General features: G+C 31.1%; 1 protein-coding gene and 2 long non-coding RNA genes across 3 annotated transcripts; all 3 read left to right on the plus strand.

Annotated features, from left to right (window-relative positions):
• Window positions 1-1,384: 1,384 nt before the first annotated feature.
• Window positions 1,385-5,660, plus strand: LOC145325394 (uncharacterized). The gene is made up of 8 exons (XM_080168384.1): window positions 1,385-1,491; window positions 1,985-2,073; window positions 2,243-2,294; window positions 2,900-3,036; window positions 3,760-3,847; window positions 4,480-4,531; window positions 4,927-5,043; window positions 5,518-5,660. The coding sequence occupies exons 1-8, from the start codon at window positions 1,409-1,411 to the stop codon at window positions 5,641-5,643; spliced, it is 744 nt and encodes a 247-aa protein (XP_080024510.1). The 5' UTR covers window positions 1,385-1,408; the 3' UTR covers window positions 5,644-5,660.
• Window positions 5,661-5,757: 97 nt separating this feature from the next.
• On the plus strand, window positions 5,758-6,543 carry LOC145325395 (uncharacterized). The gene is made up of 3 exons (XR_013881468.1): window positions 5,758-5,827; window positions 6,004-6,045; window positions 6,440-6,543. It is a non-coding gene; the product is annotated as an uncharacterized LOC145325395 (long non-coding RNA).
• Window positions 6,544-7,168: 625 nt separating this feature from the next.
• LOC145325396 (uncharacterized) lies at window positions 7,169-15,434 on the plus strand. The gene is made up of 4 exons (XR_013881470.1): window positions 7,169-7,219; window positions 14,048-14,089; window positions 15,090-15,109; window positions 15,266-15,434. It is a non-coding gene; the product is annotated as an uncharacterized LOC145325396 (long non-coding RNA).
• The last annotated feature ends 10,381 nt before the right edge of the window (window positions 15,435-25,815 follow it).

A 25,815-nucleotide genomic window follows, 5' to 3' on the forward strand; every position in this document is an offset into this window, starting at 1 on the left:
TATAATTATTACCAAAATGTCCGTACGTCCATTTTAAACATGTTGATTTTTTACTTTTTTAACAACAAATTTTTATGTGATCTAATTATCCCGATTGTTCTGATTTTTGGAATTCTGATTCCTGGGACAACAAAGTACAATATTTTAAGCAAAGCAACTCTATAATCAAGTTCTAAAATGTAAGTATGTCCATAAACATTTTCCTGTATCAAGAAGTTTTTTCAACAAATTTACTCACAATTTTGCTTTGTCTCTTATTCATTATTCTGATTATTCAGTTCTGACACTATACAAGTGTTAATGTCCGTTTGTCCAACCGTTTCAGAGCTTCGCTTTTATGGGTGTTGTCATCCTTGTTAAAGAATATATAGATTCCTAATCATTAAATTGGAAATTTCGGGAAATTATTGTTGCTTATGTTGTTGAAGAAAATATTCGGCTTATGGAAGTTACTTTCTAAGTTGGACGTACTATTATATCTGACAGCCTATCTATGGTAATTTATGTATTCTTTAATAGAAATAAGCTGTTTTTGTCACAATTGGCTCATATTAACTTTATCGCACCTATTCTAAATCTGGGGTCAATTTGCTCTTCAAAATGAACAGGATATTATAATTTGCTTGTCAGTCTACTTTTTCCTTTTGATATTTCTTAATTTTTAAACAAAATAAAAAAGCGAAGATGAATTGGGATGGGATAATTCAGAGCTGGATCTTTAAATCATTTTAGTGGTTAGCCAGATCGGGGTGAGCCGAATTTCAGCAAATCACAGCGCGGCATAAAATACTGTGCTCTTATTGGTGGACAGTTGGCTCACCCCGATCTGGATCACCACTATAATGATTTAAAGATCCAGAGGTAACCCACAACTAAAGAATAGTGATTTGTATTGGATAATTTAGTTAAGTTTTATTCCCGTTTAGAATTAAAACAGGCTTATGAGTGTCCTTTTTTGAAATCCATTAAAACATATTTGTACTTACACTAAAGAAGCAGTTTTTGTGACGGCTTGTATGTCTATTTGTCCGAACGGTATTCTTATTTGTTCCACATTTTTTTAGGGAAGGTTAATATTGGTTCATTATGGCAAGTTTAGGAACTTAATTTAGGTTCTCTCATAAATAAACATTTATACCCCACCACCCCCAAATAAATTTAATTAAAATATTTAAAACAGTTCTTGAGGCTAGGGGCGAAACGCTTTTAATAAAGCTATGGCAAGTAAATTATAAAAAAAACTTACAATTTATTAAATGTTTTGTCAAAACTTGATAAGGAATATACGTATTTTTTGTTTATTATATTATTTCAGTAGTATATGTCATAAAAAGTAATATTCTATATATTTTTTTAAAAACTGTATTTACTGCGCATTAAATAATGTTTCATTTTTTTTAGATATAAAATGTATCTAGAAAATGTGGGAAATATAAGTTGTTTTGAACCAATAGTTTGTTATGATAATTATAGCAGTTTTGACTATAACAGGTTAGCATAATTTTTTAAAACTAAATTTAAATATCTAATGATTTTTTTAAATGGGTGCAATTATGCATTTAATGAAGTTGTAACTCTTTTTCTGTGACCGTTGAAAAGTTTCGCATTTGTCTCAATTTTATAGGAGCGAGGAAAAATTGTCTGTCGTATGATATGTAATGCTCTTGCCTTTGAAACAGTGTTTTATATTTTTTTACTCTAGTAATTATTTCTACAGAATGGCTTCGATTCAGATTTATATCCGGTGTTAACAAACAATTCTCAGCCATCTGAAAATCATGTAAATCTTTAAATTACATACATTTTTCCACGAATCTTAACATAAAATCATAAAATTGATACCTGCATTGTTAACCCGGGCCTTCGGACCCTCGAGGTTAACAAAACTGATTTTAATTGTATTATTTTCCATTTTCATATCATCGAAAAGCTGTCTTTAAAACGATGAGATAAATAACTATTTTTTTATATATTTATATTTTAGTATAAGACAGCTATCAGAAGAATGTTTTCCGGAAATTTTAGAGGACCAAAAAATATTTATAATAAATCTTCTAGCTGTCATAATTGTTGGTAATTTCTATCTTTTTTTTTAAAAGACATTTATAATTGATTGTAGCAATTATGCTTTCGAAAATATTGCTTTACAAGTTATTGATTTTTTTCATTTCCCAATCTCGCTTAAATATTCAGAAAGAGAAAAACCTTCTACAATTTAAATCAGTTTGCTAAAAATGTTCAGGTTTAGTCGGAAATATTTTGACAATAGCTGCTTTTCTGTACTGCTTTTACAGGTTAATTTTTAAAGTGCATCTAGTTTACATTTAGGATTTGTCCGTACGTACGTCATACAATTTTGTCATAACTTCATGTCCCGCGAATAAAACACGTGTCTTGTGGACTTGTCTTCTTTGAAAATAAAAAAAGTATCAAAAATATAGAATTGATCAATAGAGTTCTTGATAGCGCAGATACTTTTTAACTTCATTATATACCTTCGTCTTAACTTAACCGTCCTAAATCAGAAACATTTTAACCATTTTTGTGGATCTTGTTAAGTTAAGGACAAATTAAACAAGCATACACAAGTCTTAAGACATTTTTGGCCTTAGATTTTTAAAGACTTGTATCCATCTATAATTAAATTTCTTGTATTCATTCGAATCCGGTGGATAAGAACCGGTTCTCATACATACGAAAAAAACTATGTCTAGCATCGTAATATAACCAGCTTTCTACGAATATAAAAATGTACAATCATAAGATTGAGACTAGTTTTTTTAGCCTGTGCCTTCGGCACCTCGGGGCTAAAAACCTGGTTTTAATCTTTTAATTGTACATTCTATATCCGCGGAAAGCTGTTTATAATACGATGCGAGAAATAACTATTATATTCCAGTAATTGTGGGATTTCTGATTTCAAAATATCACCGTTCACAATGATGATTGTGCATTTATCGTTCTGTGATTTGTTGTACATAATAATTGGTCTGCTACCCATCAGTTCTGTTTACCTACACCACACCCTACCTTTCTCAGGAAACTTACAATATATTTTATAAGGAATAAAGATTACTGCTGTAGATGTTACAGAAAATTGCATTCTAAGCAGTTAATTTAGGTTCTTAAAAGATAGTGAAAAGCTAAAATAATTTCAATCCAATCATTGAACTGCTTTCTTTTTTATAATTGATGGACATGTGTACTGTAATTTAAATAAACACTATGAAATGTAGTTTTAACCCCCGACCCCTCGGAAAAAAACAAAACTTACTTTAATATTATTATTTTCTATTGACTAACCGTGGAAAGATGTTTATTATACGATGCAATGAATAACTATTCATTCTATTATACCTAAACTAAGCGTCAAATGTTTTGTTAAAATCAAGCTGTGTAAATTATACCCTAAAAAATGTAATGCTAAGAAAAGAAAAGAACCGGGAATAGTTATTTCTCACAGCGTATTATAAACAGATTACCGCGGATATTAAATGTACAATTATAAGATTAAACCCAGTTTTTTTAGCCCCGATATGCCGAGATGATTGAACATTTTTATATTCGTAGAACACTGGATATAATACAATGCTAGACATAGTTTTTTCGTATGGATGAGAACTGGTTTTAACCCACCGTGTTCGAATGAATACGAGAAATATAATTATAAAAAATTGCATAATATGAATACACCCAAGGCAACAAAGACAACATCACAATAAGTTTCTTAGTTATATGATTAAATTGTTTGGTTATATGCAGGAAATACTTGTCAACTTTTGGCCATCATTAGAAATTTAATAGTTAAAGCAACATACCTATCTATGGCCTTCCTAGCTCACTATAGGTAATTTAATTTTCCATTTTGGAAGCATAGCTATTCTGCAATCCTTCTAAAAATATAATTCTTCAGCTGCAATTTGAATATAAAGGTTTGAGTTCATAATATACATTCTTCTAACAATACGGCATTTATTCCTTTGTTCTTTTTTCTTTTTCTTAGGGAGCCTTAGTGAAAAGGTCATATTATAACTTTACAAATCAAACCTGTTCCTAAACAGACAATCCTTCTTTGCGGATTTTTTTGCAACAAAACGGGTTCAAATTTGAGGCTTTTGTATCTTTCTCGCTATTTTTCTATTTTTACTCCCCCTTTTTTCGATGTGTCATCTCTCTGTTTCTTTATCATTCTCTTATCTTTAAATCCTGGATCTTTAAATCGTTTAGTGGTGCGCTAAATCGGGGAGATCCAGTTCGGCACACCTAGATATTATTAGATTTTAATCTTTTAATCAAAATGGAATGGGCGAACCAGCGCGCCCAGTGGCGCGGTATTGGCGCGGCAATGGCACTCAACAAGTGTCATTGCCGCGCCAAACCGGGGTGAACTGGATTGCCCCGATTTAGCGCACCACTAAACGATTTAAAGATCCATCTCTGTAATACTTACGGACATTATTGTCCTTGCTTCTTATTTAGACAAGATTTGATGGGGAAGCAGCCAGGGGATTTCAGATGTGTCATTTATAAGGCAAGTTTTTATATAGAAAATTATAAAACAAAGGAAGTTTACTTCCTTATCAAATCTGTCATTTAATAAATGTTAAATATAAAATAATATAGATAGGTTCTTTAAAAATATGATAAATTCACTGAGTGAAAAAGTCTTTAATACTTCTTAGTTATTTATTGAAATAAAACATTTAAAACCCTCTTTAGAAAACTTTAAAGAGGTAATTGTACAGAACTATTTTCTGTGCAGTGGTGCGGCTCCCCATTTGCCGATTCGAATCCAGTTGATTTTGTAGATCTCTGGGATCCGCAACCGTAACTACGAGCTGATCGGCTCTACCGATTAAAAATATATCTAAATGCTATTCATAAATTTGAACCTATAAATTTATTTCAATCTCGTTTTAATTCTAGTGGAAAATATTGAGGAAAGGCTTGAAAAGTTTTGTTATTATCTGGAGTATAGCATGTTGTACAGAACTACCAGTCTATTTTTTCTCTGGGTCATATGGAAGAGCCGGCTTTGTTCAGGTTAATTTCTATTAGTGAGATGAACTTCTTACATTAAATATTAGCATCCCCTAATATAAGTTGGACAAGAAAATTGTACTCATTTTTGCAAAAATATACCAACCCTTCCAATCAACAAGGATTTGATACTTTTGCTGATGTGCTTTTGTTTGGTTGTAGGATTAAGAAAATGCACTACAAGTAAATGGAGAAAGTCACACAAAAATCAGACATGTGACGTCATAAAAATGAGTGATAATACTTCTTTTTTAAGGTTTTTTCGCCCACTTCTCCTCTTATCGCCCTCATTTTTATGACGAAAAATGTCTGATCAGTCCTGCTAGTTTTTTTTGCTTTTATAACGGGTGTTTTTTAACCCTTTAGCAATTATTTTGTATATTCCAATACATTCTGATACATTCTTACCCATCAACACTTTTAGCTTACCAATGGATAAATTAACTTTATGAGAGGAGAGACCTTGTTCTAATCTAGGCGTATGCAATGTGTGAGATTTTATCCTGCAATGAGAATGGAATTTCTCCTTATGTTATTATCAACAGGAATATATCAGTAGATTTTATGGAAATTTTAAGTGTAATAAATTCAAATTATATTTGATTATTGAAAATATCGCACTTTCAATAACTAAAGAGTTGATCGCTTTTTAAAGTTTAACTAATTAATTAAGGAATCATCTTTCATTAAATTTTAAAACATGATATATTTATTCTGAGTGTGTTTTTCGTTATCTTATCCATAAGTATTATGATTTCATACTCAAACATTTATCATAAGATATCAGGTTATATTTTTATTTTTTTTTTATCAGCGAATATTATTATATTTTTCATCAATACAAAAAACTGAAGCAATTTATTCATTATGAAGGTTTCGTGATTTTTTCCCTTAAAAAAATTTTTTTCTTATATTCAAATTATTTTTTGTTTGTTTCTTAAATTCTTATACATACTATTTCAGGCCAACAACGTCCAGTTTCTGTTGATATCGACATCAGAAACGGTAAAAAGTTATTTATTGCATCGTATTGGTGAATAAATAAATCATAAGTTTAAAAAAGTCTTGTTAGTTACGAATTATATGTTTAAGTTACTGCCGCAGGAATAATTTAAACAAGGATGACAGTATCCATTAGTAGCGAAGCTTATATCAAAATAAACTAATTTAAAGGTAGAAGGAGTAAATGCTCAAATATCTTAAGGAAGTTTACAAAAAAGGTGACGTTAATTTTTAGTAGCCACAGAGAACATTACATTCCTCTTATAGAATTTGAACCAATAAATTTATACATCTACAAAAAAAAACCGTGTTATTTTGTCTGTCAAAAATATTCAGCTTCTCAAACAAAACAAATGTACACCACTACCATTGGATGTTATCATCCTTGTTTTTTTAGTAATGGACGACAAATATTCAAGATTTCGTTGGGCAATAATCATCATTTTGGTCTCCTGTTTCATACTTAGAATACCTTTAGTAGTGCTTGGTAGATCAGGTTGGTGTAAAGCTATCACTTACCTCGTTAGAGCGGGATTCTCCTTCGATTTTAGTGATCATCTAGAGAAGCCACAGCATTATCCGCTCGTAATGGAACTCGATAGTCTATAACTCAAGGATATTAGGTAAAGAAACATCCAACAGACAGCCAAGTGTTTTATTGCACAACCTTTGTCTGTGCATGGTAATGAGTTGCGCAGGTTTATGGTTCAAGGCATTACCCTTACCCCCTTTATTAGTGTCACGTTCCAGACATAGCAGCATAAGGTACAATTTTTAACGTCTCTAGTATGACGCAGTGTTGACTGGAAGTTGGAACTTCAACCCAATATCTTCCCGACAGCAAGCAGGCATGCTATCATTATCGTTAATGCTACAGGTTTAAAAAAAAGCAGCTCAAATATACAGTGCACTGAATATTATCTTATCATTTTGAACACTAGAACCAATATGATTTATTGCAATGTGCATTCAAAGGAATAACTAAGAGCTTAGATTTGTAATAAGGAAACTTTTAAAAATAGATCTAGTTCAATTTAAAGGATTTAAACCATTTCAATCACATTTAATTTTTAAATCAAAGTTATAACTTTTTTTGTTTAAAATTGTAACTTTTGCCTAGAATGGATTGAGAAAATGATAAAGCAGTCTAAGAAAAAAGAGCTAGCAACATTTATAGGTAAATAGCTTTCTTATTTTATCAAACTTATTTTGTAGCAAGTAGCAACAACATTAGATAAAAATATCAGTTAAAAGAAGTCCAGTGTAGTTTCTCATAGGTTATGGGAAGGTTTGGATTTTCAATTTTTACCCCCCCCCCCCCCAAATAAAAAAAATGCCTCTATAAATAAAGATTACCCCCCCCCCCCCCCAAATGAGCTTAGGGGTGGGCACCCCCAAAATTTTTATTTTCAAAATTTTAACCCCCCCCCCCCAAAAAAAAAATAAAATAAAAAAGCTTGGACGCCCCTGCCCTCAAGGTCCCCTAGAGGCTTTTAAGGGCGTAGCCGCTAGTATATAAATAATTAAACACAATTTCAAATGGGTGGAGTCTAAAAGGGTCCTGAATGTCCTGCTTGTACTGTCAGATATCTTGAATTTTTACGTGTTCCTTTTTTGACGACTTTTTATACAGTTTTGTACTATGAGAGGTGTACTTGGAATTTATAGTTGGGTGGGGAACACGAATATAATAGTGTGTTAACACTTTATGGACGAAATGGGCAAACTTTCTATTAAAAAGTTATGAGCTATTTTTTTAAAGAAAATTTAATAATAATGGGAATAAGATATTTAAGAATGTCGCATTAATATTGAAAATGGACAATGAATAGAAAAATTAATATCATTATGAATCTTTTGAAGCGAAGCTTTTCTAAAATTATGGTTACTTTGTCCGCCCTAAGCCCGCAGCGCTCGGCTCACTAGTCTGCCTAGCCGCAGCGCTCGGCCCTCTTGCCTGCCTAGCCGCAGCACTCTGCCCCCTTGCCTGCCTAGCCGCAGCGCTCGGCCCCCTTGCCTGCCTAGCTAGAAAAAAACGCCGATAATTAATTTAGGCATGCTAGAATTACCCTATGAATTTCAAAATTTGTATTATCATTCTTAATCTTAATGCATTATTTATAGGTCGTAGCAACTCTAAAAAACTCTATATAATCTTTAACAAATGTCTGTATGTCACTTTCAAACATGATTTTTAAAACGTTGATTTTTAGGACGTTTAGGAACAATGTAATAATTAATGCAAATTGATAATCAAGTATAAAAATGTTGAAAAAAAGTTTCAGCCTTTTATTTTTTATAGGAGCCGAGAAAATCACGTTTTCCTTAAACTAATACATACAGACAGATGGACATAAGGACAGACGGACATTTTAAATTATAGAGTAGCTTCAAGTATAAGAATGTTGACAAGAAGTTTCAGCCTTTTATCTTTTATAGAAGCCGAGAAAATCATGTTTCCCCCAAACTAAGACATACGGACAGATGAACAGACGGACATTTCAAATTATAGAGTAGCTTCGCTACTAAAAATGTTAATTCACAATTAACAAAGATGACAACATCTGTTATTAGCGAAGCACAGATGTATCCTATTGTATAAAGTAGTAAGCTTTTTTGTCTGTAGCTTCAGGGAAGGTTTTAACTATTTTAACTATTTAAAACAATAACTCTTATAGAGTTTCAGAAGCAGAACATTAATTTTTAAGTCTAAACAAAATTATACATAAATGTGTTGCAAAATTGCACATATATAGGATCAAATAAAAGGGCATACTTTCATTTTTAGGATTTTATTGTAGAGTTGCCTTGCTTATAATACTTTACCTTGTTGTCCTAAGAATCAATATTCCAAAAATCAGATGAATAGGAGAAGCATATTATACAACAACATGTTGTCAAAATGCTAAGCTCTATAAATTGTACCTAACTGTCATGGGAATCATCATGCAAAGTTTGATATCGATGAGACAATTCTAACATGCCGAAATTAACGAAAAGAGCTAACCATTACGGACGGACCGACCCTAATTTTACAAAACTCTCTCTTATTTGACAAAAAGGCGGGGTAGTTTATTGTTTGTTTTTAAAAGCGAAGCTTTTCTATAATTAAAGCCAGTCTGTTCGTCAGTCCGTCCGTAACGGTTAGCTCTTTTTGTTAATTTAGACATGTTAGAATTGTCCTAGCGATTTCAAACTTTGCATGATAATTCCTATAACAGTTAAGTAAAGATTTATGAAGCGTAGCAACTCTATAATCCTTACGAGAAAGTCCGCACGTCCAACCTTTTTAATGTTTTTTTTTATATCTTATAATCAATCTTTATATCTGATTTTTAAAAGCGAAGCTTTTCTATAATTAGGGTCAGTCTGTCCGTACGTCCGTCCATAACGGATAGCTTTTTTCGTTATTTTAGGCAAGTTAGAATTGTCCTATTGATTTCAAATTTTGCATGTTGATTCCTTTAGTAGTTAGTTACGATTTAGAAAGCGTAGCAACTCTATAATCATTACCAAAATGTCCGTACGTCCATTTTAAACATAATGATTTTTCTACTTTTTTAACAACAAATTTTACTTTTTAAAAGCGAAGCTTTTCTATAATTAGGGTCGGTCCGTTCGTCCGTAACGGATGTTTTTTTCCGTTAATTTAGGCATGTTAGAATTGACCTATCGATTTTAAATTTTGCATGGTGATTCCTTTAATAGTTAGGTACGATTTAGAAAGCATAGCAACTCTATTATTATCACAAAAATGTCCGTACGTCCATTTTAAACATACAGATTTTTTTACTTTTTTAACAACTAATTTTTATGTGATCTAATCATCCGATTGATCTGATTTTTGGTATATTGATTCCTGGGACAACAAAGTATAATGTAATAAGCAAAGCAACTCTATAATCAATAATATGTATGTCCTGACATTATCCTGAATCAAGCAGTTTTTCAACAAATTTACTTACAATTTTGCTTTGACTCTTATACATTTATATTATGATTATTCAGTTCTGACACTATACAAGTGTTAATGTCCGTTTGTCCTACCGTTTCAGTGCTTCGCTTTTATGGATGTTGTCATCCTTGTTTAACAACAAATGTTTATGTGATCTAATCATCCGATTGATCTAATTTTTGGTTTATTGATTCCTAGGACAACAAGAAATGAAAAAATCAATCAAAACATTTTTAATTATTAATTTATTACCTATTCTTTTTCAATTAAACTGTAGGTAATTTTGATGAAATAAAATCTTAATTTAGAAAAGCTTAAATTAAAACAATTTTTTTTTATAATTTTCCCAACAAGAAATAACGTAAATTTTTCATAAATAAAGAGATAAAAAAAAGAAAGTATATGATAAAAAAAAACATTATAAGTGACAAAATTATTTGTTTATTATGATACGGAATTTCGGTTAACTATTATTATGCAATAACATTTTTTATTAAAAATATTAATATGTACTTTATTACCTTTTCATGGAAACAAAGACAAGACTGGGGGCTCTACTTATAGTCAAACAAAAAGGGGGAAATGAACCCACCATCTAATTTGTTATTTAATAGATACATTACTTACAATTTTATGATAAGAAAAGGTAAAATAGATAATTTTAAAAGCGAAGCCATTCTATAATTGGGATAAGTCCCTCCTTACGTCTGTATGTCAGTTTGTACGTTTGTACTTTTGTACGTTACAAGCAGCTCTTATTGTTAATCTAGACATGTTAAAATTTCCTATTAATTTTATTTTTTCAACATCTAAGCGATTTTAGTATTTTTAGATTAAATCTTTAATAGGTTTTTTTGGCTATTTTTATATTTTTCACATTTCCCGATTGTATCTTTTGTGGTCAGATTTTAAAAACTTCAGTAAATAAGGGTATTAAAATTGAATTTTCCATCATTGTAAGGTATCTGTAGATGACAGGGCAAGTAACTTTTTCTTATTTCACATATTTCTTAATTTCTTGATAATGATAACCCTTTGTTCTTATCATCCTTAACCCTTAACAGTAAGGCCCCTTGCTGCGCCTATTAGTCGGGGGGGGGGTGCAACACCCCCCCCTCTTATTATCTCAGCTCCTATTAGAGCTAGAAAGCTAAGAAAATTTGTGCATGTTCCCTGTTTAATGATAAATTTCCAACTAAAAGTGAGTCAAAGTCAATTTCAGCTTACTTCACCCTTTTATTCAACAATCTTTGTTTTTAGGTCCTTTTTTATTAAACAATTTTAAAAGGCTGCCATTTCCTAAATTTTGAAGCTAGAAAACTATTTTTTTTTTCAGAAAATGTTATCTTTATGTAAATTTTGTATTACAAATCTCAAAACATAAATTTTGGCGGGCACAGCTGTACTTTACAGCTGCCAGCTGCCGCAGTCATCAGGTAAACTACGGCAGATCATAATGAAATTTTATTATGTTATTAAATGCCCCCCCCCCCCTTCAGTTTTTCATTTGTAAAAGATTGAAAACCATAAATAAGTGACTTATTACATATGGATATAACATATACCAGAGACTTAAACAAAGAATTTACCTTACAAAGATACTAAATATCCTCTTTTAGTAAATCCCTATATGAATTATAAGTATAGTTAAGATAAACATTTTCTTAAATATTTGCTTTTCTACCTTAAAAATAAAAAAAAATACTTTGACTGACTTATTTAAATTTATTATTAGACAGTGGCCTTGCATAATTCTTTTTAGGACTCTAGCTCTGAAAAGAGCTGAAATAAAAGCAAGGGTGTTCATGCCACCCCCCCTCCCTTCCTACAGATTAGGGTCTGAAAAGGGGCCTGACTGTTAACCATTAACTCATAAGTATGGGTATGACACATAACTGAGAGTTAAAACTTTTTGAATATCTCCATCCTGGTGGGAACAGGATGCCAGCAAACCTGGAAATTTCATCCAGGTAAAAAGCAAATATATTTTTGTGACTTAAACAAAGCATTTTATCTTACCATAATACTGAAATATCCTCTAGTGATACATCCTCAGATGAAATACAGGTGTTCAAGTCAATTTCAGGTTCCAGGTATGATCCTTCAGGTCTGATCCTCCGGGTCTCCAGAAATCTTTAAAAGATTCCTGTGACCGCAATTTTTGACTTAGAGACTTCAAATTGCTTTTCTTACATGTCTACATAATGTATTAAAATTTCATAAAGATCCGCCAACATTTTTCGCCGACTGCGGCGGCTTGCAGCTACCAAGTACAGCTGCGGCCGCTAGAATTTATGTTTTGATATTTCTAATATAAAATTTACTTAACCCTTAACGGTCGGGGGGGGGGGCGTTGAACGCCCCCCCATCCGGTTTTTTCTATCTCATTTTCTGTGTGTGAAAGATAAAGAGCCCAAACTGCGTGACTTTTTAAGTTTGGGTATGACACATAACTGAGAGTTGGAATTTTTTGAATATCTCCATCCTGGTGGGCACAGGATGCCAGCAAACCTGGCAGGGTCATCCAGGTAAAGAGCAAAAATATTTTTTTGACTTAAACAAAGTATTTTATCTTGCCAAAATACTAAAATATCCTCTAGTAGTACATCCTTATATGAAATACAGGTGTTCAAGTCAATTTTAGGTTTCAGGTATGATCCTGCAGGTCCTGATCCTCCAGGTCTCCAGAAATCTTTAAACGGCTCCTGTGGCCTCAATTTTTGACTTAGAGACTTCAAATTTTAAACTTAAGCTTTTCTTACATGTCTACATAACGTATTAAAATTTCATAAAGATCCACCGCCGTTTTCCCGCCGACTGCGGCGGCTGGCAGCTGCCAAGTACAGCTGCGGCCGCTGAAATTTATATTTTGACATTTCAAATTTAAAATTTACATAAAGATAAACATTTTCTGCAAAAAAATGTTCTTCTAGCTTCAAAAATAAGAAAATTACAGCCGTTTGAAATTTTTAAGTAAAAAAGGACCTAAAAACAAAGGTTGTTAAATAAAAGGGTGAAGGAAGCGAAAATTGACTTTGACTTACTTAAGGTCGGAAATTCATCATAACACAGGGAACTTGTACAAAAAAATGTAGCCCTCTAGCTCTAATAGGAACTGAGATAATATGGGGGGGGGGCGTTGAACGCCCCCCCCCCCCCGACTGATTAAGGTGCGGCAAGGGGCCCGACTGTTAAGGGTTAAAGATAAACATTTTCTGCAAAAAAATTGTTCTTCTTGCTACAAAAATAAAAAAATTACAGCTGTTTAAAATTTTTAAGTAGAAAAGGACTTAAAAACAAAGGTTGGTTAATAAAAGGGTGAAGGAAGCGAAAATTGACTTTGATTCACTTGAGGTCAGAAATTCATTATCAAACAGGGGACCTGCAGATTTTTTTTTAGCCCTCTAGCTCTAATAGGAAATGAGATAATAGAGGGTAGCGTTGAACGCAACCCCACCCCCACCCCAACCCCAATCATAAAATCATAAAAAATGTTGTCAAAAAGAAAAAATTTGCATTTAATAATGAACGTCTGGAATTTCTGGTTGACTTTTTATATCGTACAGGCACCCTACTACTACGTTGGAAATCAATAAGACAACTCTAAAATTCCTAATGACAATAAAAGCTATCCGTTATGAACAGATCAACCAACGGACCATTTATAAGCTTTTTTTATTTACACAAGTATCATAAAAAATGTTATTAAAAAGTGTACATGGACGCAAGGATTTTTTATTAACAATAAGCGATAATTGTTACCAACAGAAAGGCGGACCAACCTCAACTATACAAAAGCTAAACTTTTAGTGATTATAGAAAAGCTTTCTTTAAAAAAAGTTGATTAATTTAATTCATTAAAAATGTCGCACATTACTGAGTTTGCGTTTTTTGAGATAGACCAAATTACATTCAGGACCCTTTTAGACTCCACCTTCAAATGACAGTTAGTCAATAATTACTGTCGAACGATCACATAGTCTAGCTTTAGTTAAAAAGTAGTTGCACTTTCAAAGATTGTCTCAACGATTTAAATTTTTAATGTTTCAGGTTATGGAATATACTTCTGGACTTATACAGTTAATTCAATAAGTAAGATTATTTGAAAGCTTCATAAAGACCTTGATACATTTTTAGTAGCGAAGCTACTTTATAATTCACTTTGTCCGTCAGTCCGTCCGTCCGTAACGCTATGAGGGAAATAGGATTTACTCAGCTCCTATAAAAGATAGAATGCTGAAATTTTTTTACAACATTCCCATCATTAAGGAGCACAGTTGCCTTTAAAACATCAATGGCGGTCGGACGGCTTTTTAGCAGGTTTTAGGGTATTTTTTTTTATTTTCCACATTTTTCCTCATATCTTTGGTGTTTATGGTTCGATTTTCAAATTTTTTTCAGTTAGATATATCAAAATTAAATTTTCCGTCGTTTGGAGAACCAACAATGACGGTCAGACTGCCTTTTTGCAGGTTTTTGGCTATTTTTTATATTTTATTAATCGATTTTCAAAATTTTTTCAGTTAAAGATATCAAAATTAAATTTCCCGTCGTTTGAAGAAAACAACAATGACCGTAAGTCCCATCCACGAAATTTTGTGCTTCGCTACTTATGGATGTTGTCATCCTTGTTTCTCGTCTATTTGAAGTAGCTAAATTCCCCTAATAATTATGTTCTCTAGAGAGAAAAAAAATATTGACCCCTAGAAATTATTTTCTCGTATTCATTCGAATCCAGTGGATAGGAACCGGTTCTCATCCATAAGAAAAAACTATGTCTAGCATCGTATTATATCCAGCTTTCTACGAATTTAAAAATGTACAATCTTATAATTGTACATTCTATATCCGCGGAAAGCCGTTTATAATACGATGAAAGAAATAACTATTAATATTTTTAAAACTAAAATGAAAGTCTTAGCCAGTAGAGTCATTTAACTAAAGAGGTGTTATCTTACTACGATTTATTAATTGCTTGTCCATCTGTTGGTCTATTTTTTTATTCTCACGAGATGAATTTCTATTAGTCCTAGTTAGGTTGTGTTTTTTTTTTCAATTTTATACTACTAATAAAATTTATTTTTTGTTTTAGTTTACTACTGTCTAATGAAGGTAAGCTGTATTTGAAAAATAATTTTTGTAACTTAATTAGGAAGAAAGACCTTTTAAATGTCATTTTTAAGGGAGCCTTAACCCACTACAACTTTTTTGACTTCAGAAATACTTTTAATATTTTATTTTGTATAATTATCATTACCTATATTTTAGTCATTTAGAGATATGTATAAAAAACTAGTTATGGACACGTGCAACAGAATTAAAAATTGTGTATCAACATTTGTTAATTTAATTATGAATAATGTAAAATAAATAATTTATATTTATTCACGAAACCTTTCAATGTGTGTAGTTTTACCATGAAATATATGTAAAAGTATATAAATATAACTCAGACAAGCAACTGGTTCCAATGGTGGGAACATTTTTCGTCTACTAGGAAAATGCTTTCTGCTCTTTTGCAGCGACTTTGCTGTATTTATATTTCGGACACTGTGGATGATATTCAAAGACACAATTGAAAGTCGACACAGGGTCCCCACCCCGTAAATTTTTCTTATAATCTTACAAAATTGTAGTTAAATGAATCACGACTCTTTTGGATAAGTAGTTAAACAATCACCACAGAAACATAAGAAAGCTTCCCTGTAAATTAGAATGTTATCGACTGGGGCGTCAACAAAATAAATATTGTATACAGACACAGAGAAACAGTCAGGCATCTTGGTATTTTGTAAACAAGGATGACAACATCCATAAGGTCTCAAACATTATCAAATATAGATTGTTAGTCCATTTAATTAATAATCTATCCTAAAATATAAAGTAGTAAGCGTTTTTTGTCTGTCCCGAAGGATCTCGCTAACCGCTGAACCCATATTGTTCTCCTTTACAGTGAAGCTTTTTATAGGTCCTGGGAAGGTTTTAATCTATTTTTGGGGTGGGTGTCTTCACCCCCTCTCCCCAAAAAACATTTTTGAAACTCAAATTTAAAATGAGATGGAGTCGACTTTTCCCCCTCCTACCTTAAGTGCTCTTAGAGGCTTCTAGGGGACGTAGCCGCTAGTAAGATATAATCTAAAAAAAATGTTTTCATCAGTTTATCAAAGGTTTTATTTCAGGATGCTTAACCCTTTACAGTCAGGCCCCTTGCCGCATCTTAATCGGTCGCTTATTATCTCAGTTCCTGTTAGAGCTAGAGGGCTATTTTTTTGTGCAAATCCCCTGTTTGAGATTTATAGAACGAATCTGGCCAAACTAAATTGTATTACTGGAGATTTTAGTTTTCAGTTACTGAACGGACAAACTTATTTATAGAAAAGCTTGGCGTTAATGACAATGTAAATTTGCAAAAGGGGTGAGGGGCCCTGTATCTGCGAAGCAATTATTTCATGTTTCATTGCGTTGCATGCAGATTTTAATAATTGAAATCGGGGCCCTCTAAATCAGATATAAATATTTTTTTTATTAGGAGCAAAGCTACCCTACAAAATTGTAAGTCTGTATGTCCAAGTAGGTTTTAATTATTAAAATCAGGGCCCTCTAAATCAGGTATAAATTCTTTTCTATTAATAGCGTAGCTATTCTTCAACTATGTAAGTCCAAGTAGGTTTTAATTATTGAAATCGGGGCCCTCTAAATCAGATATAAATTCTTTTCTATTAATAGCGTAGCTATTCTTCAACTATGTAAGTCCAAGTAGGTTTTAATTATTGAAATCGGGGCCCTCTAAATCAGATATAAATTCTTTTCTATTAATAGCGTACTCTTCAACTATGTAAGTCCAAGTAGGTTTTAATTATTGAAATCGGGGCCCTCTAAATCAGATATAAATTCTTTTCTATTAATAGCGTAGCTATTCTTCAACTATGTAAGTCCAAGTAGGTTTTATTTATTGAAATTGGAGCCCTCTAAATCAGATATAAATTCTTTTCTATTAATAGCGTAGCTACTCTTCAACTATGTAAGTCAAAGTAGGTTTTATTTATTGAAATTGGAGCCCTTAAAATCAGATATAAATATGTCTTTTTATAAGGAGCACAGCTACCCTACAACTCTGTGAGTCCATGTTGATTTTAATAATTAAAATCTGAGATTATTAATACCAATCTTTAAATCGAATTGGCACGGGCGATTTAGTGTGGCCAGTGGCGCAGTACCAGCGCGCCAATGGTACTCAACTAGTGGCATTGCCGCGCTAAATCGGGGTGAATCATATTTAATAAATAAATATTTTTTAGAAATTAGTTTAATATTTTATTGCAAAACTATCGTGAAAACATTTTTATAGTTATTTTTAAAATAAATTATATATTGTTTTGTATAAAACACCGTACTGACGCTTAAGTTATAAAATTGTTCCGGCACGTATGGATATGTTATTGAGTGTCGCCAGCGATCTAGCAACACCGCGCCGAAAATCTTCTTAAAGATCCATGTAAAATAGCAGTAGCTGTGGCGCACCATCAGCGCACCTCCGGTTCACCTCTGAATCGCCCCGATTCAGCGCACCATCAAAACAATTTAAAATTCCAGCTCTGGACCCTCTTATTAAAATATGAATACTTTACATTATTGAAATCGGTATAGATACTTTTTAATCAGATTCAGTAGCGCAATCACATTATAAGATTTGCAAAGCATAGTTTTTTTTAAATGGCCGAATATTAGTTAGTTTGAAAATTAAGCTAACTATAATTCTAAAAAAAAAACATTTTTTCCTCTGACGCGTTTATCTGATCATACATATCTCGAAAATGGTTAGGGTTATTTTCTTACTCTTGTTAAACATTTTTCATTTGTAGAGCTTCGCCATTTCGTTTGTTGTTCCGCTTGTAACCGTAAATCAGATATAAATATTTTTCTTTGCTCTCTGACTCTTTTGACTAATTTAATTTATAATTAATTTTAACAAGGATATCAAAATGCAAAATTAAAATAGCATTATAGGAGCGCAGTAAATATGTGATATATGATTAAAACTTACAGCCCTGATAAGAAAGTTCTATCAATTTCAAACAACGAGATGAATCGATTCTCTTCTCTTTTCGTCTTTGTATTAATATTATTTAGGTCATAAGTTATACATATGTATTTGTGATTTCCCTTAAATAGCACAAAACCCTTCACCCCTATTAATTTTGAAATTAATTACTATAAGGTGGGGGATGGGTGAGGTATTTTTTCATCGGGTATGCCCTGAACCAAATATAACCCAACCTAAGGTAAAAAACTACCTCTTACTCTATCTAAAATTTATTTGGGTTTCCTGAATAAATTTGTAGACAATTGTCAACAGATACGAAAATAAATATATATTTTAAAGATTTTTGATTGTTCAATTGGTGTTTAGTGACTGACCAAACAAAACAACTTTAACAAATATATTTAATTTAATTTGATAATTTATTTAATAATATCTATTTTAATCAAATATTTCTTTGGAAGCGATATACTTTTTCTAGGCCTTTAGCGCTTTTTCACCATTAATGCTTTTAATGATGCAGTTTTATACATCGTAACATAAAATTTTAAGATTTAAATGAGTTTTTGTAATCTACTTCGACATAGTAGCGCTTTTTAGTTAGTGTATGTTCGTCTGTTTCATTGTACAGTATTTTAGAACGTCAGCGTTTTTTTATGTTTAAAAAAATCTATCTTTCTTAAAGGGACTGTGAACGTAAATTTTTCTCATCTTAATATCAAATCTTAACATTATCTCATTTATAATATCTCACAGATAGAGCAAAACGCGCTTTTGTTTGCTTAAAACACGGCTTTTTCCGACGATTTTTATAAGGTACAGGGAAAGGAAGAAAGAAAGAAGCTGTATCAACTTTTTTGCTTTTTATTTAAGATAGCTAGCCGGTTCTTTCAGTAAGTAGTAGATGTAAAATTTTTCATAGAATTCAGATATGCAATCGGTTTTTTTGTAGACCTCTTATTTTTTAAGTAATTTAAGTTTTTTAAAAAAATAATTAAGTCGGTTTTAAGGTACTAAAACGCAACAAAATAAAAGAAGAAAATAGCCAGTATGAACAAAAATAGTAAGATCTTTAATTTGACACCTTACTTTTAAAATTATGTTGAGTAATTGTTGAAAAAATCTATTTTTTTAACCTCGGTTTAATCAAAACATTAAACCTAAATATTTTCTCATATAGACATAAAAAATATGGGTTCATACATACCATTAGAATGAGAAAAATAATATGAATACATTCTAAGCAAAATTGAAGAAGTTTTAAAAAATTGTAATAAAAAATAGAAAAAATTAAAAGTTTATTTTAAGAATTGTAACTACTAAACTAGCCAATCACAAATCGCAAAAATTGACGAATCAGGAAGCTTAACCTATAAAATTAACCTATAGAATTGCCAGAAAAAAAGGAGAACGTTCATACAATATATACAATAGATACTACAATAAATATAGTGATATTAAAGAACATGTAATGAATGAAAAATTATGAACAAATATGCATCAGTCTGTTTATAAACTTCAAAACAATGCAGTTAAAAATACATTATTGTTTCTTGTGTTTAAAAAATAACTGCTACATTGCATTGTCTTTTGTTTAGGTTTGGTTCAGGTTTGGTTCAAGCTAACCCTTTAAAGCCGAAAATTATAATTCTTAAAATAAACTTATTTTTTTATTATAGTTTTATAAAACTTTTTCAATTTTGCTTAGAATAGATTCATAATATTTTTCTGATTCTAAAGGTATATATGAACCCATGTTTTTTATGTCTGTTGGAGAAAATATTTAGGTCTAAAGTTTTTATTAAACCAAGGTTAAAAAAATAGATTTTTTCAATAATTACTCAACAGAATTTTAAAAGTAAGGTGTCAAATTAAAGATCTTACTATTTTTGTTCATACTGGCCATTTTTTTCTTTTATTTTGTTGCGTTTTAGTACCTTAAAACCGACTTAATTATTTTTTTAAAAAACTTAAATTACTTAAAAAATAAGAGGTCTACAAAAAAACCGATTGCATATCTGAATTCTATGAAAAATTTTACATCTACTACTTACTGAAAGAACCGGCTAGCTATCTTAAATAAAAAGCAAAAAAGTTGATACACCTTCTTTTCCGTATTATATAAAATGTCCATTAAATTGATTTTTTCTCCCATTATAGCTAAAATTAAACTTTTTCACATAGTTCTAGATTTTTCCTAACAGTTAAGCTGACTTTTAACATAATCCTTGCTTTAAACCAATGTATAGTTACTTAGAAATTGATAAAATAAGCAATATTTTTTATTGAAAACCAAATACAATAACAAAGCCAGAAACAGGTTTTTTTTATCATTATCCAATTTTAATTACAAATTTGTAAATAATAAAGACGCAATATTTCTTTATAAACAGTCTGATAAAAGTGTAAACTAATTCTCCAAAGTGGGTTATTTATTGTCCAACACAATAAAAAAGGTTATTATTATTTTAAATAACCTATGAGATTCAACCCTTTGTAGACAGTGAGGTATTTTTTTGTCAATAATACGAATTTAAAATATGTCTTTATTACCTAATTACTACGTTATAAAAAAAACTAATTGGCAATTTTATAGCATAAAATAAATCCTTAACAGTAAGTAAATTGTTTCAACTATATATGACAAGTTAAATATCCCTACAAACATTATAAGAATCAAAAACGTTCAGATTTTCCCTGTTTTTTTCCTTTTTCCCTCTCAAAATACCATAAAATCAAGGCATTATTCCTGGATATTTTTGTTAATAGGACGTTTTTGGTTGATCATTGTATTGAAAAGTGCTTAGTAAATGTTAAGATTTGATAATCAGATGAGAAATTTTTACGTTCACACTCCCTTTAATATAGAAAAACTACAAAAATGTTGATATGTTTAATAAAAAATACAACCCTTTGATCCAATGCCCTTTGAATTAAAGTCTTAAAGATTGATGTAAGTGGACTGTGTCTGTGTTATGGAACAAAGCTTAGCCTATCCTAACTTACCTGTCATTGCATAAAAACATATAATGGTTAACATCCTATATATATATATAGATATAGCTTAGTCGTTATGTACGGTATCAACCTTGTTCAATGCAAAATTTTGGTATAAAAAAAACTGGACACGAGCTAAATTGATTCATAATTAGCCTAATTTACTATATTTTTACTATAATAATGTAAAAAATAGAGTTGCCAACAATTTTGCACATTATACATTTTTCTTATATAAAAACATGGTAGCCAAAAAGTTTATCAAGGGGGAAAGGAACAATTTTATTAATGTTGATGTTTTTAACCAGAAGCGTGCAAAATGAGGGTGTTACCACCCACCTTCCTGGCATTATGAAGGGGGTGGATACAACCCTCTATTTGACCAACCCCATACACCCCATTTGACGAGAATGTTTAACCCCCTGTTACACACCCCCCGCCACTTTAAAACAGCCATGGAGGGTGTCAAATAAGAAAAGTCACACAATCTCAATATTTAAGGGGGGGGGGGTGAGAGTCGTAAAAAATCAAAAGGGAAATTATTCTATAATCAATTTTTCATTCCTTTAGCTTGAAGAGCAAGTATGTATGATATTATATATTTAACAAATATTAATTTCTTTCTGTAGCGAAGATACTCTTTACTTATTAGTAAGTCCATCGGATAAATAACTTGACAAGACAGAATTTTAATTGACAAACTTTATTTAATATACTATGTATATTGCTAAGAATCAGTGGCGTGCGGGTTTTATTGAAATTGTGAGGGCCTGCCTCTCTTTTTTTGTCACTCCCGAGTCCCTAATGGCTTTACTTCCCCTGAGCTGGATCTTTTAATCATTTTAGTGGTGAACCAGATCGGGGTGCGCCAAATTTCAGCCACTCAGAGCGCGACATTCTGCGCACCCCGATCTAAATCACCATTAAAATGATTTAAAGATCCAGCTCTGGTGAATCCATGACCATGGCTCTGCTGAGGCTTTTATTTGTAATACATTATTTCTTTTGGTTTTTAACTTGCATTGCTGCGCTACTTAGGTACATTATTATCCTTTGTTTGAATCATGCTGCTATTCACTGATTAGTATGGAATCCAAATATGTAATTCTTAATCAATTCTTTATTACTAGGCATATGTAATAAAATTAATTTAAAATAAGGATGACAATACAGCAATAAAATGGTCATTCCTTTTTATTGTTTATTAATCACCAGGAATATTTGGCTTAAAATTGAAAGTATGTTTCATTTGGTCAATTCTGCGACTGATTTAAATCAACTTTTTGTTCTGACTTTTAAATTATATTCAGGGGCTGATATTCAACACATTTTAATTTTCGTTTTTCCTACTTGTTCATTTGTTTTTGACTATAGATTTTCTGAAATAGATTTTCTGAATGGACATAAATTTAGAAAAAACGAATAGACTGCGTGGGGACAGGGGAATATTCAAAATCCTAAAAAAGTCGGGCTATTTGATTAGAGCATTTAATAACAAACAAATTCTAAGACAATAGCAGTAACTTTGGAATAAGTGGATTAAAATTGTCAAAATCAACTATTCCTCAGGGCCCCTCTTAAGTTTTGGAATTTTTGGTTTTTGGCATTGGTTATTGACTGTACCATTTTCTTAGTATCTTAGTGATGTAATTCTTAAAACTTGCACCTTAAAATATTTTTTTTTATGTTTTTAGTTATCTGGGAGGTTAAATATGGTTGCATCATTGCAGTTATACCACTCCTAAATTTATACCAAAGTAGTAATCATTCTCTTTATCCCTGCCATGTTAAGATATCAGTTGACCTAACAGGTGCAACAATAAAGAATACATTGTGTTTATACATTTACACAAAAAAAATGAAATAGGAAAATGATTATAAATAGAAGATTTTGAAAAAGAGGCTAAATTATATCACGATAGATACTCAATTATCCTGTTTTAAAAAATTCTTCTAATACTTGAGACAACAATCTTTCGGTCCCCAAATTGTAAAAAAAAATATTTTTTGGCATGGAGGGGGGGGGTCAAGACACCCTTCCCAAAAATAGTTTAAAACCTTCCCAGGACCTATAAGAAGCTTTACTGAAAAGGAGAACAATATCAGTTCAGCGGTTAGCGAGATCCTTCGGGACAGACAAAAAGCCCTAACTACTTTATATAATAGGATGGATATATAGTATGAATGTACTTGATTTGGGCAAAACCAGTCTACTCTAAACTTTGATACCCGTTTTTTTCTTTGTTATGTATTCACAACAAATGTCAAAACTATTTCAGAGGCGTAGCAATTCTTTATTTGTTACAAGAAAGTCTATTTAAAACATGCCTTTTAAAACTTTTTTACCACAAATTTTGTATGATAAATTTGTCCTATTTATCTGATTTTTTTTGTAATAATGATTCCTAGGCCAACAAAGTACATTATAGTAAGCGATCGCATCTTCATAATCGAATTTTAAAAATAGAAGTATGTTCTATTACTGCATCCTGTATTTAAGCAATGTGGCAATTTTGCAACAATTTCATATAATATTTGTTGAGATTTACAAATTAAAGTTCTACTTATTATGTTTTGACACTCTGCAAGAGTTATTGTTCGTTTGTCCTTCATTATGATTTTAGAGCTTTGCTTTCATGGATGTTGTCATCCTTGTTATGAATGAATTTTAACCAGTCTACCAGTCAATAACGGATAGCTTGTATAGTCTCTGCGTCACCTCACAGCATGCTGTTCTTTTTAACTTTTTGTATTACATGATAATCCAAGTTTTTAATAGCGAAGCTACTCTATAATTCACTTTGTCTGTCCATCCGTCCGTCCGTCAGTAACGCTATGGGGGAAACGTGATTTTCTCGGCTCCTATCCTTCGCTTTAATGGATGTTGTCATCCTTGTTTTATCATTATTTGGAATGTACGTCAATCTATCTTCCATATTTGCATAGGATAACATTTATTTACTAAAAAGTTTTAATACATATCATTGATTACTGTAATTTAAAATCTTATTTTTAAAGTAGCTTCGCTCCTAAAAATATAATCTGTATGGGCTGTATTGTCCCGCCTTTTATTAATGTAACTCCTCCTTTTTGTCAGGGATCTAAAGAGATAAGACAATGAACGATAAATTTTTATAAAACTACAAAACTTCTGTCGATTACAATTAGTGATTAAAACATTCGGACATTTAATTTAATGCACCAACCAATCAAATTCAAAAGAATTCTCCAAAACTGAATAAAACATAATGATATTGGAGACTAGTTTAAAAACAGCACACCATCCACTCCCGTCGTTTTTGTAATGTTCTAAGCGAAGCATATTTATCTTAAAAATTGGTATATCCATAATAAGTACCCTTTAATTAATTAATTTTTGTCCGAACTTCTATACCTATATTATTGACATTTAATGTCCTATAACACTACATGTGTTTATATGTGTATATCCATTTGATTTATTGAGCTATGCTTTTATGAATGTTGTTATCCTTGTTTAATTAGAAACTCTCATCATAATGCTACTGTACTATAAATTATCTCAAGTTTATATTCTAACAAGGATGACAACATCCGTAAAAGCGAAGCTCTGAGACAAACGAATATTAACAATTGTAGAGTATCAAAACTAAATAAATAGAATATAAATGTATAAGTCTAAATAAAATGCCTAAATACAGGACAATGTGTAAGGACATGTTTACAATTCTTAGGACTTAATTATAAAGATACATTGCTTATATCATAGTATCTTGTTGTAATAGGTAAAAATAAGATGATCAGGATAATTATATCATATAGTAAAATTTGCTGTCAAATTTTTAAAAAAAATTAACATGTTAAAACATTCTGGTAACAATTACAGAGATGCTACGTTTCCTAAATCATTCAATAGAAATAATATAGAAATAATCATACAAAGTTTGATATCTTTAAAATAAATTTAAACATGTTTAAATTAACAAAAAAAGCTATCCGTTACGGACGTGTAGACAGACGGACGGACCGACTCTAATTATAGAAAAGCTTAGCTTTTAAAAATTTTGTCAATAAACGTGCTGAGTAAAATGAGACAAATTAACAAGGACATTCATGAACGTCGATAATAATTTGTGTGATGAGATGTTAAATCACATAAATAATACACAATTTTCAAGATAATCTATATACTAAATATGTCCCAAGAGGCATGAATTTTTGTTTTGGTTGTAAAAGTTTAAAACAATTTTATCCTATTTTACTTTTAAATGTTATGTTGTTTGAAGATCATCTTTATAAAGTAGCTGCGCTGTCAACTTAACATAATTTCTTGTATTGGTATTCTCCTCCTTATTAATTACATTACTCCTCCCCCTCGTAAAGTTAAGTATCTGAACATAAATTTTATTTTAATTTGTCGTAAAAATGTGGAAAACACGCGATATCAGCGGCATATGATAGGAGTGTATAGAAGGGTGTCAACACCCCCCTTAAAACTAAAATTGGGATCGCTTGTCTTCCACTTTTTTCAACCGCTAACGGTTGCACCAACTCCTGGTGTACACTGTGCATGCCACTGCTTTTTTTTAGATATTATAATAGAAAGTCAATCCGTAGATTTAGAAAATCTTAGCTAAAACTTGAATTGAAGTATAATTCGATTTAATTTTCATAAAATAATAATTTTTTTTAAAAGGTATAAGAAAATTATCTTTAGCTTGTTTATGCTGTGAAATTATGGTAATATTTATGTTTGTTTAAAATTCAACTGCTTATCCGTATTACATTAACTCCCCAACTC

Source organism: Acartia tonsa, chromosome 8 (assembly GCF_053477335.1).
Source record: "Acartia tonsa isolate MP-2025a chromosome 8, ASM5347733v1, whole genome shotgun sequence".
NCBI lineage: Eukaryota > Metazoa > Arthropoda > Copepoda > Calanoida > Acartiidae > Acartia > Acartia tonsa.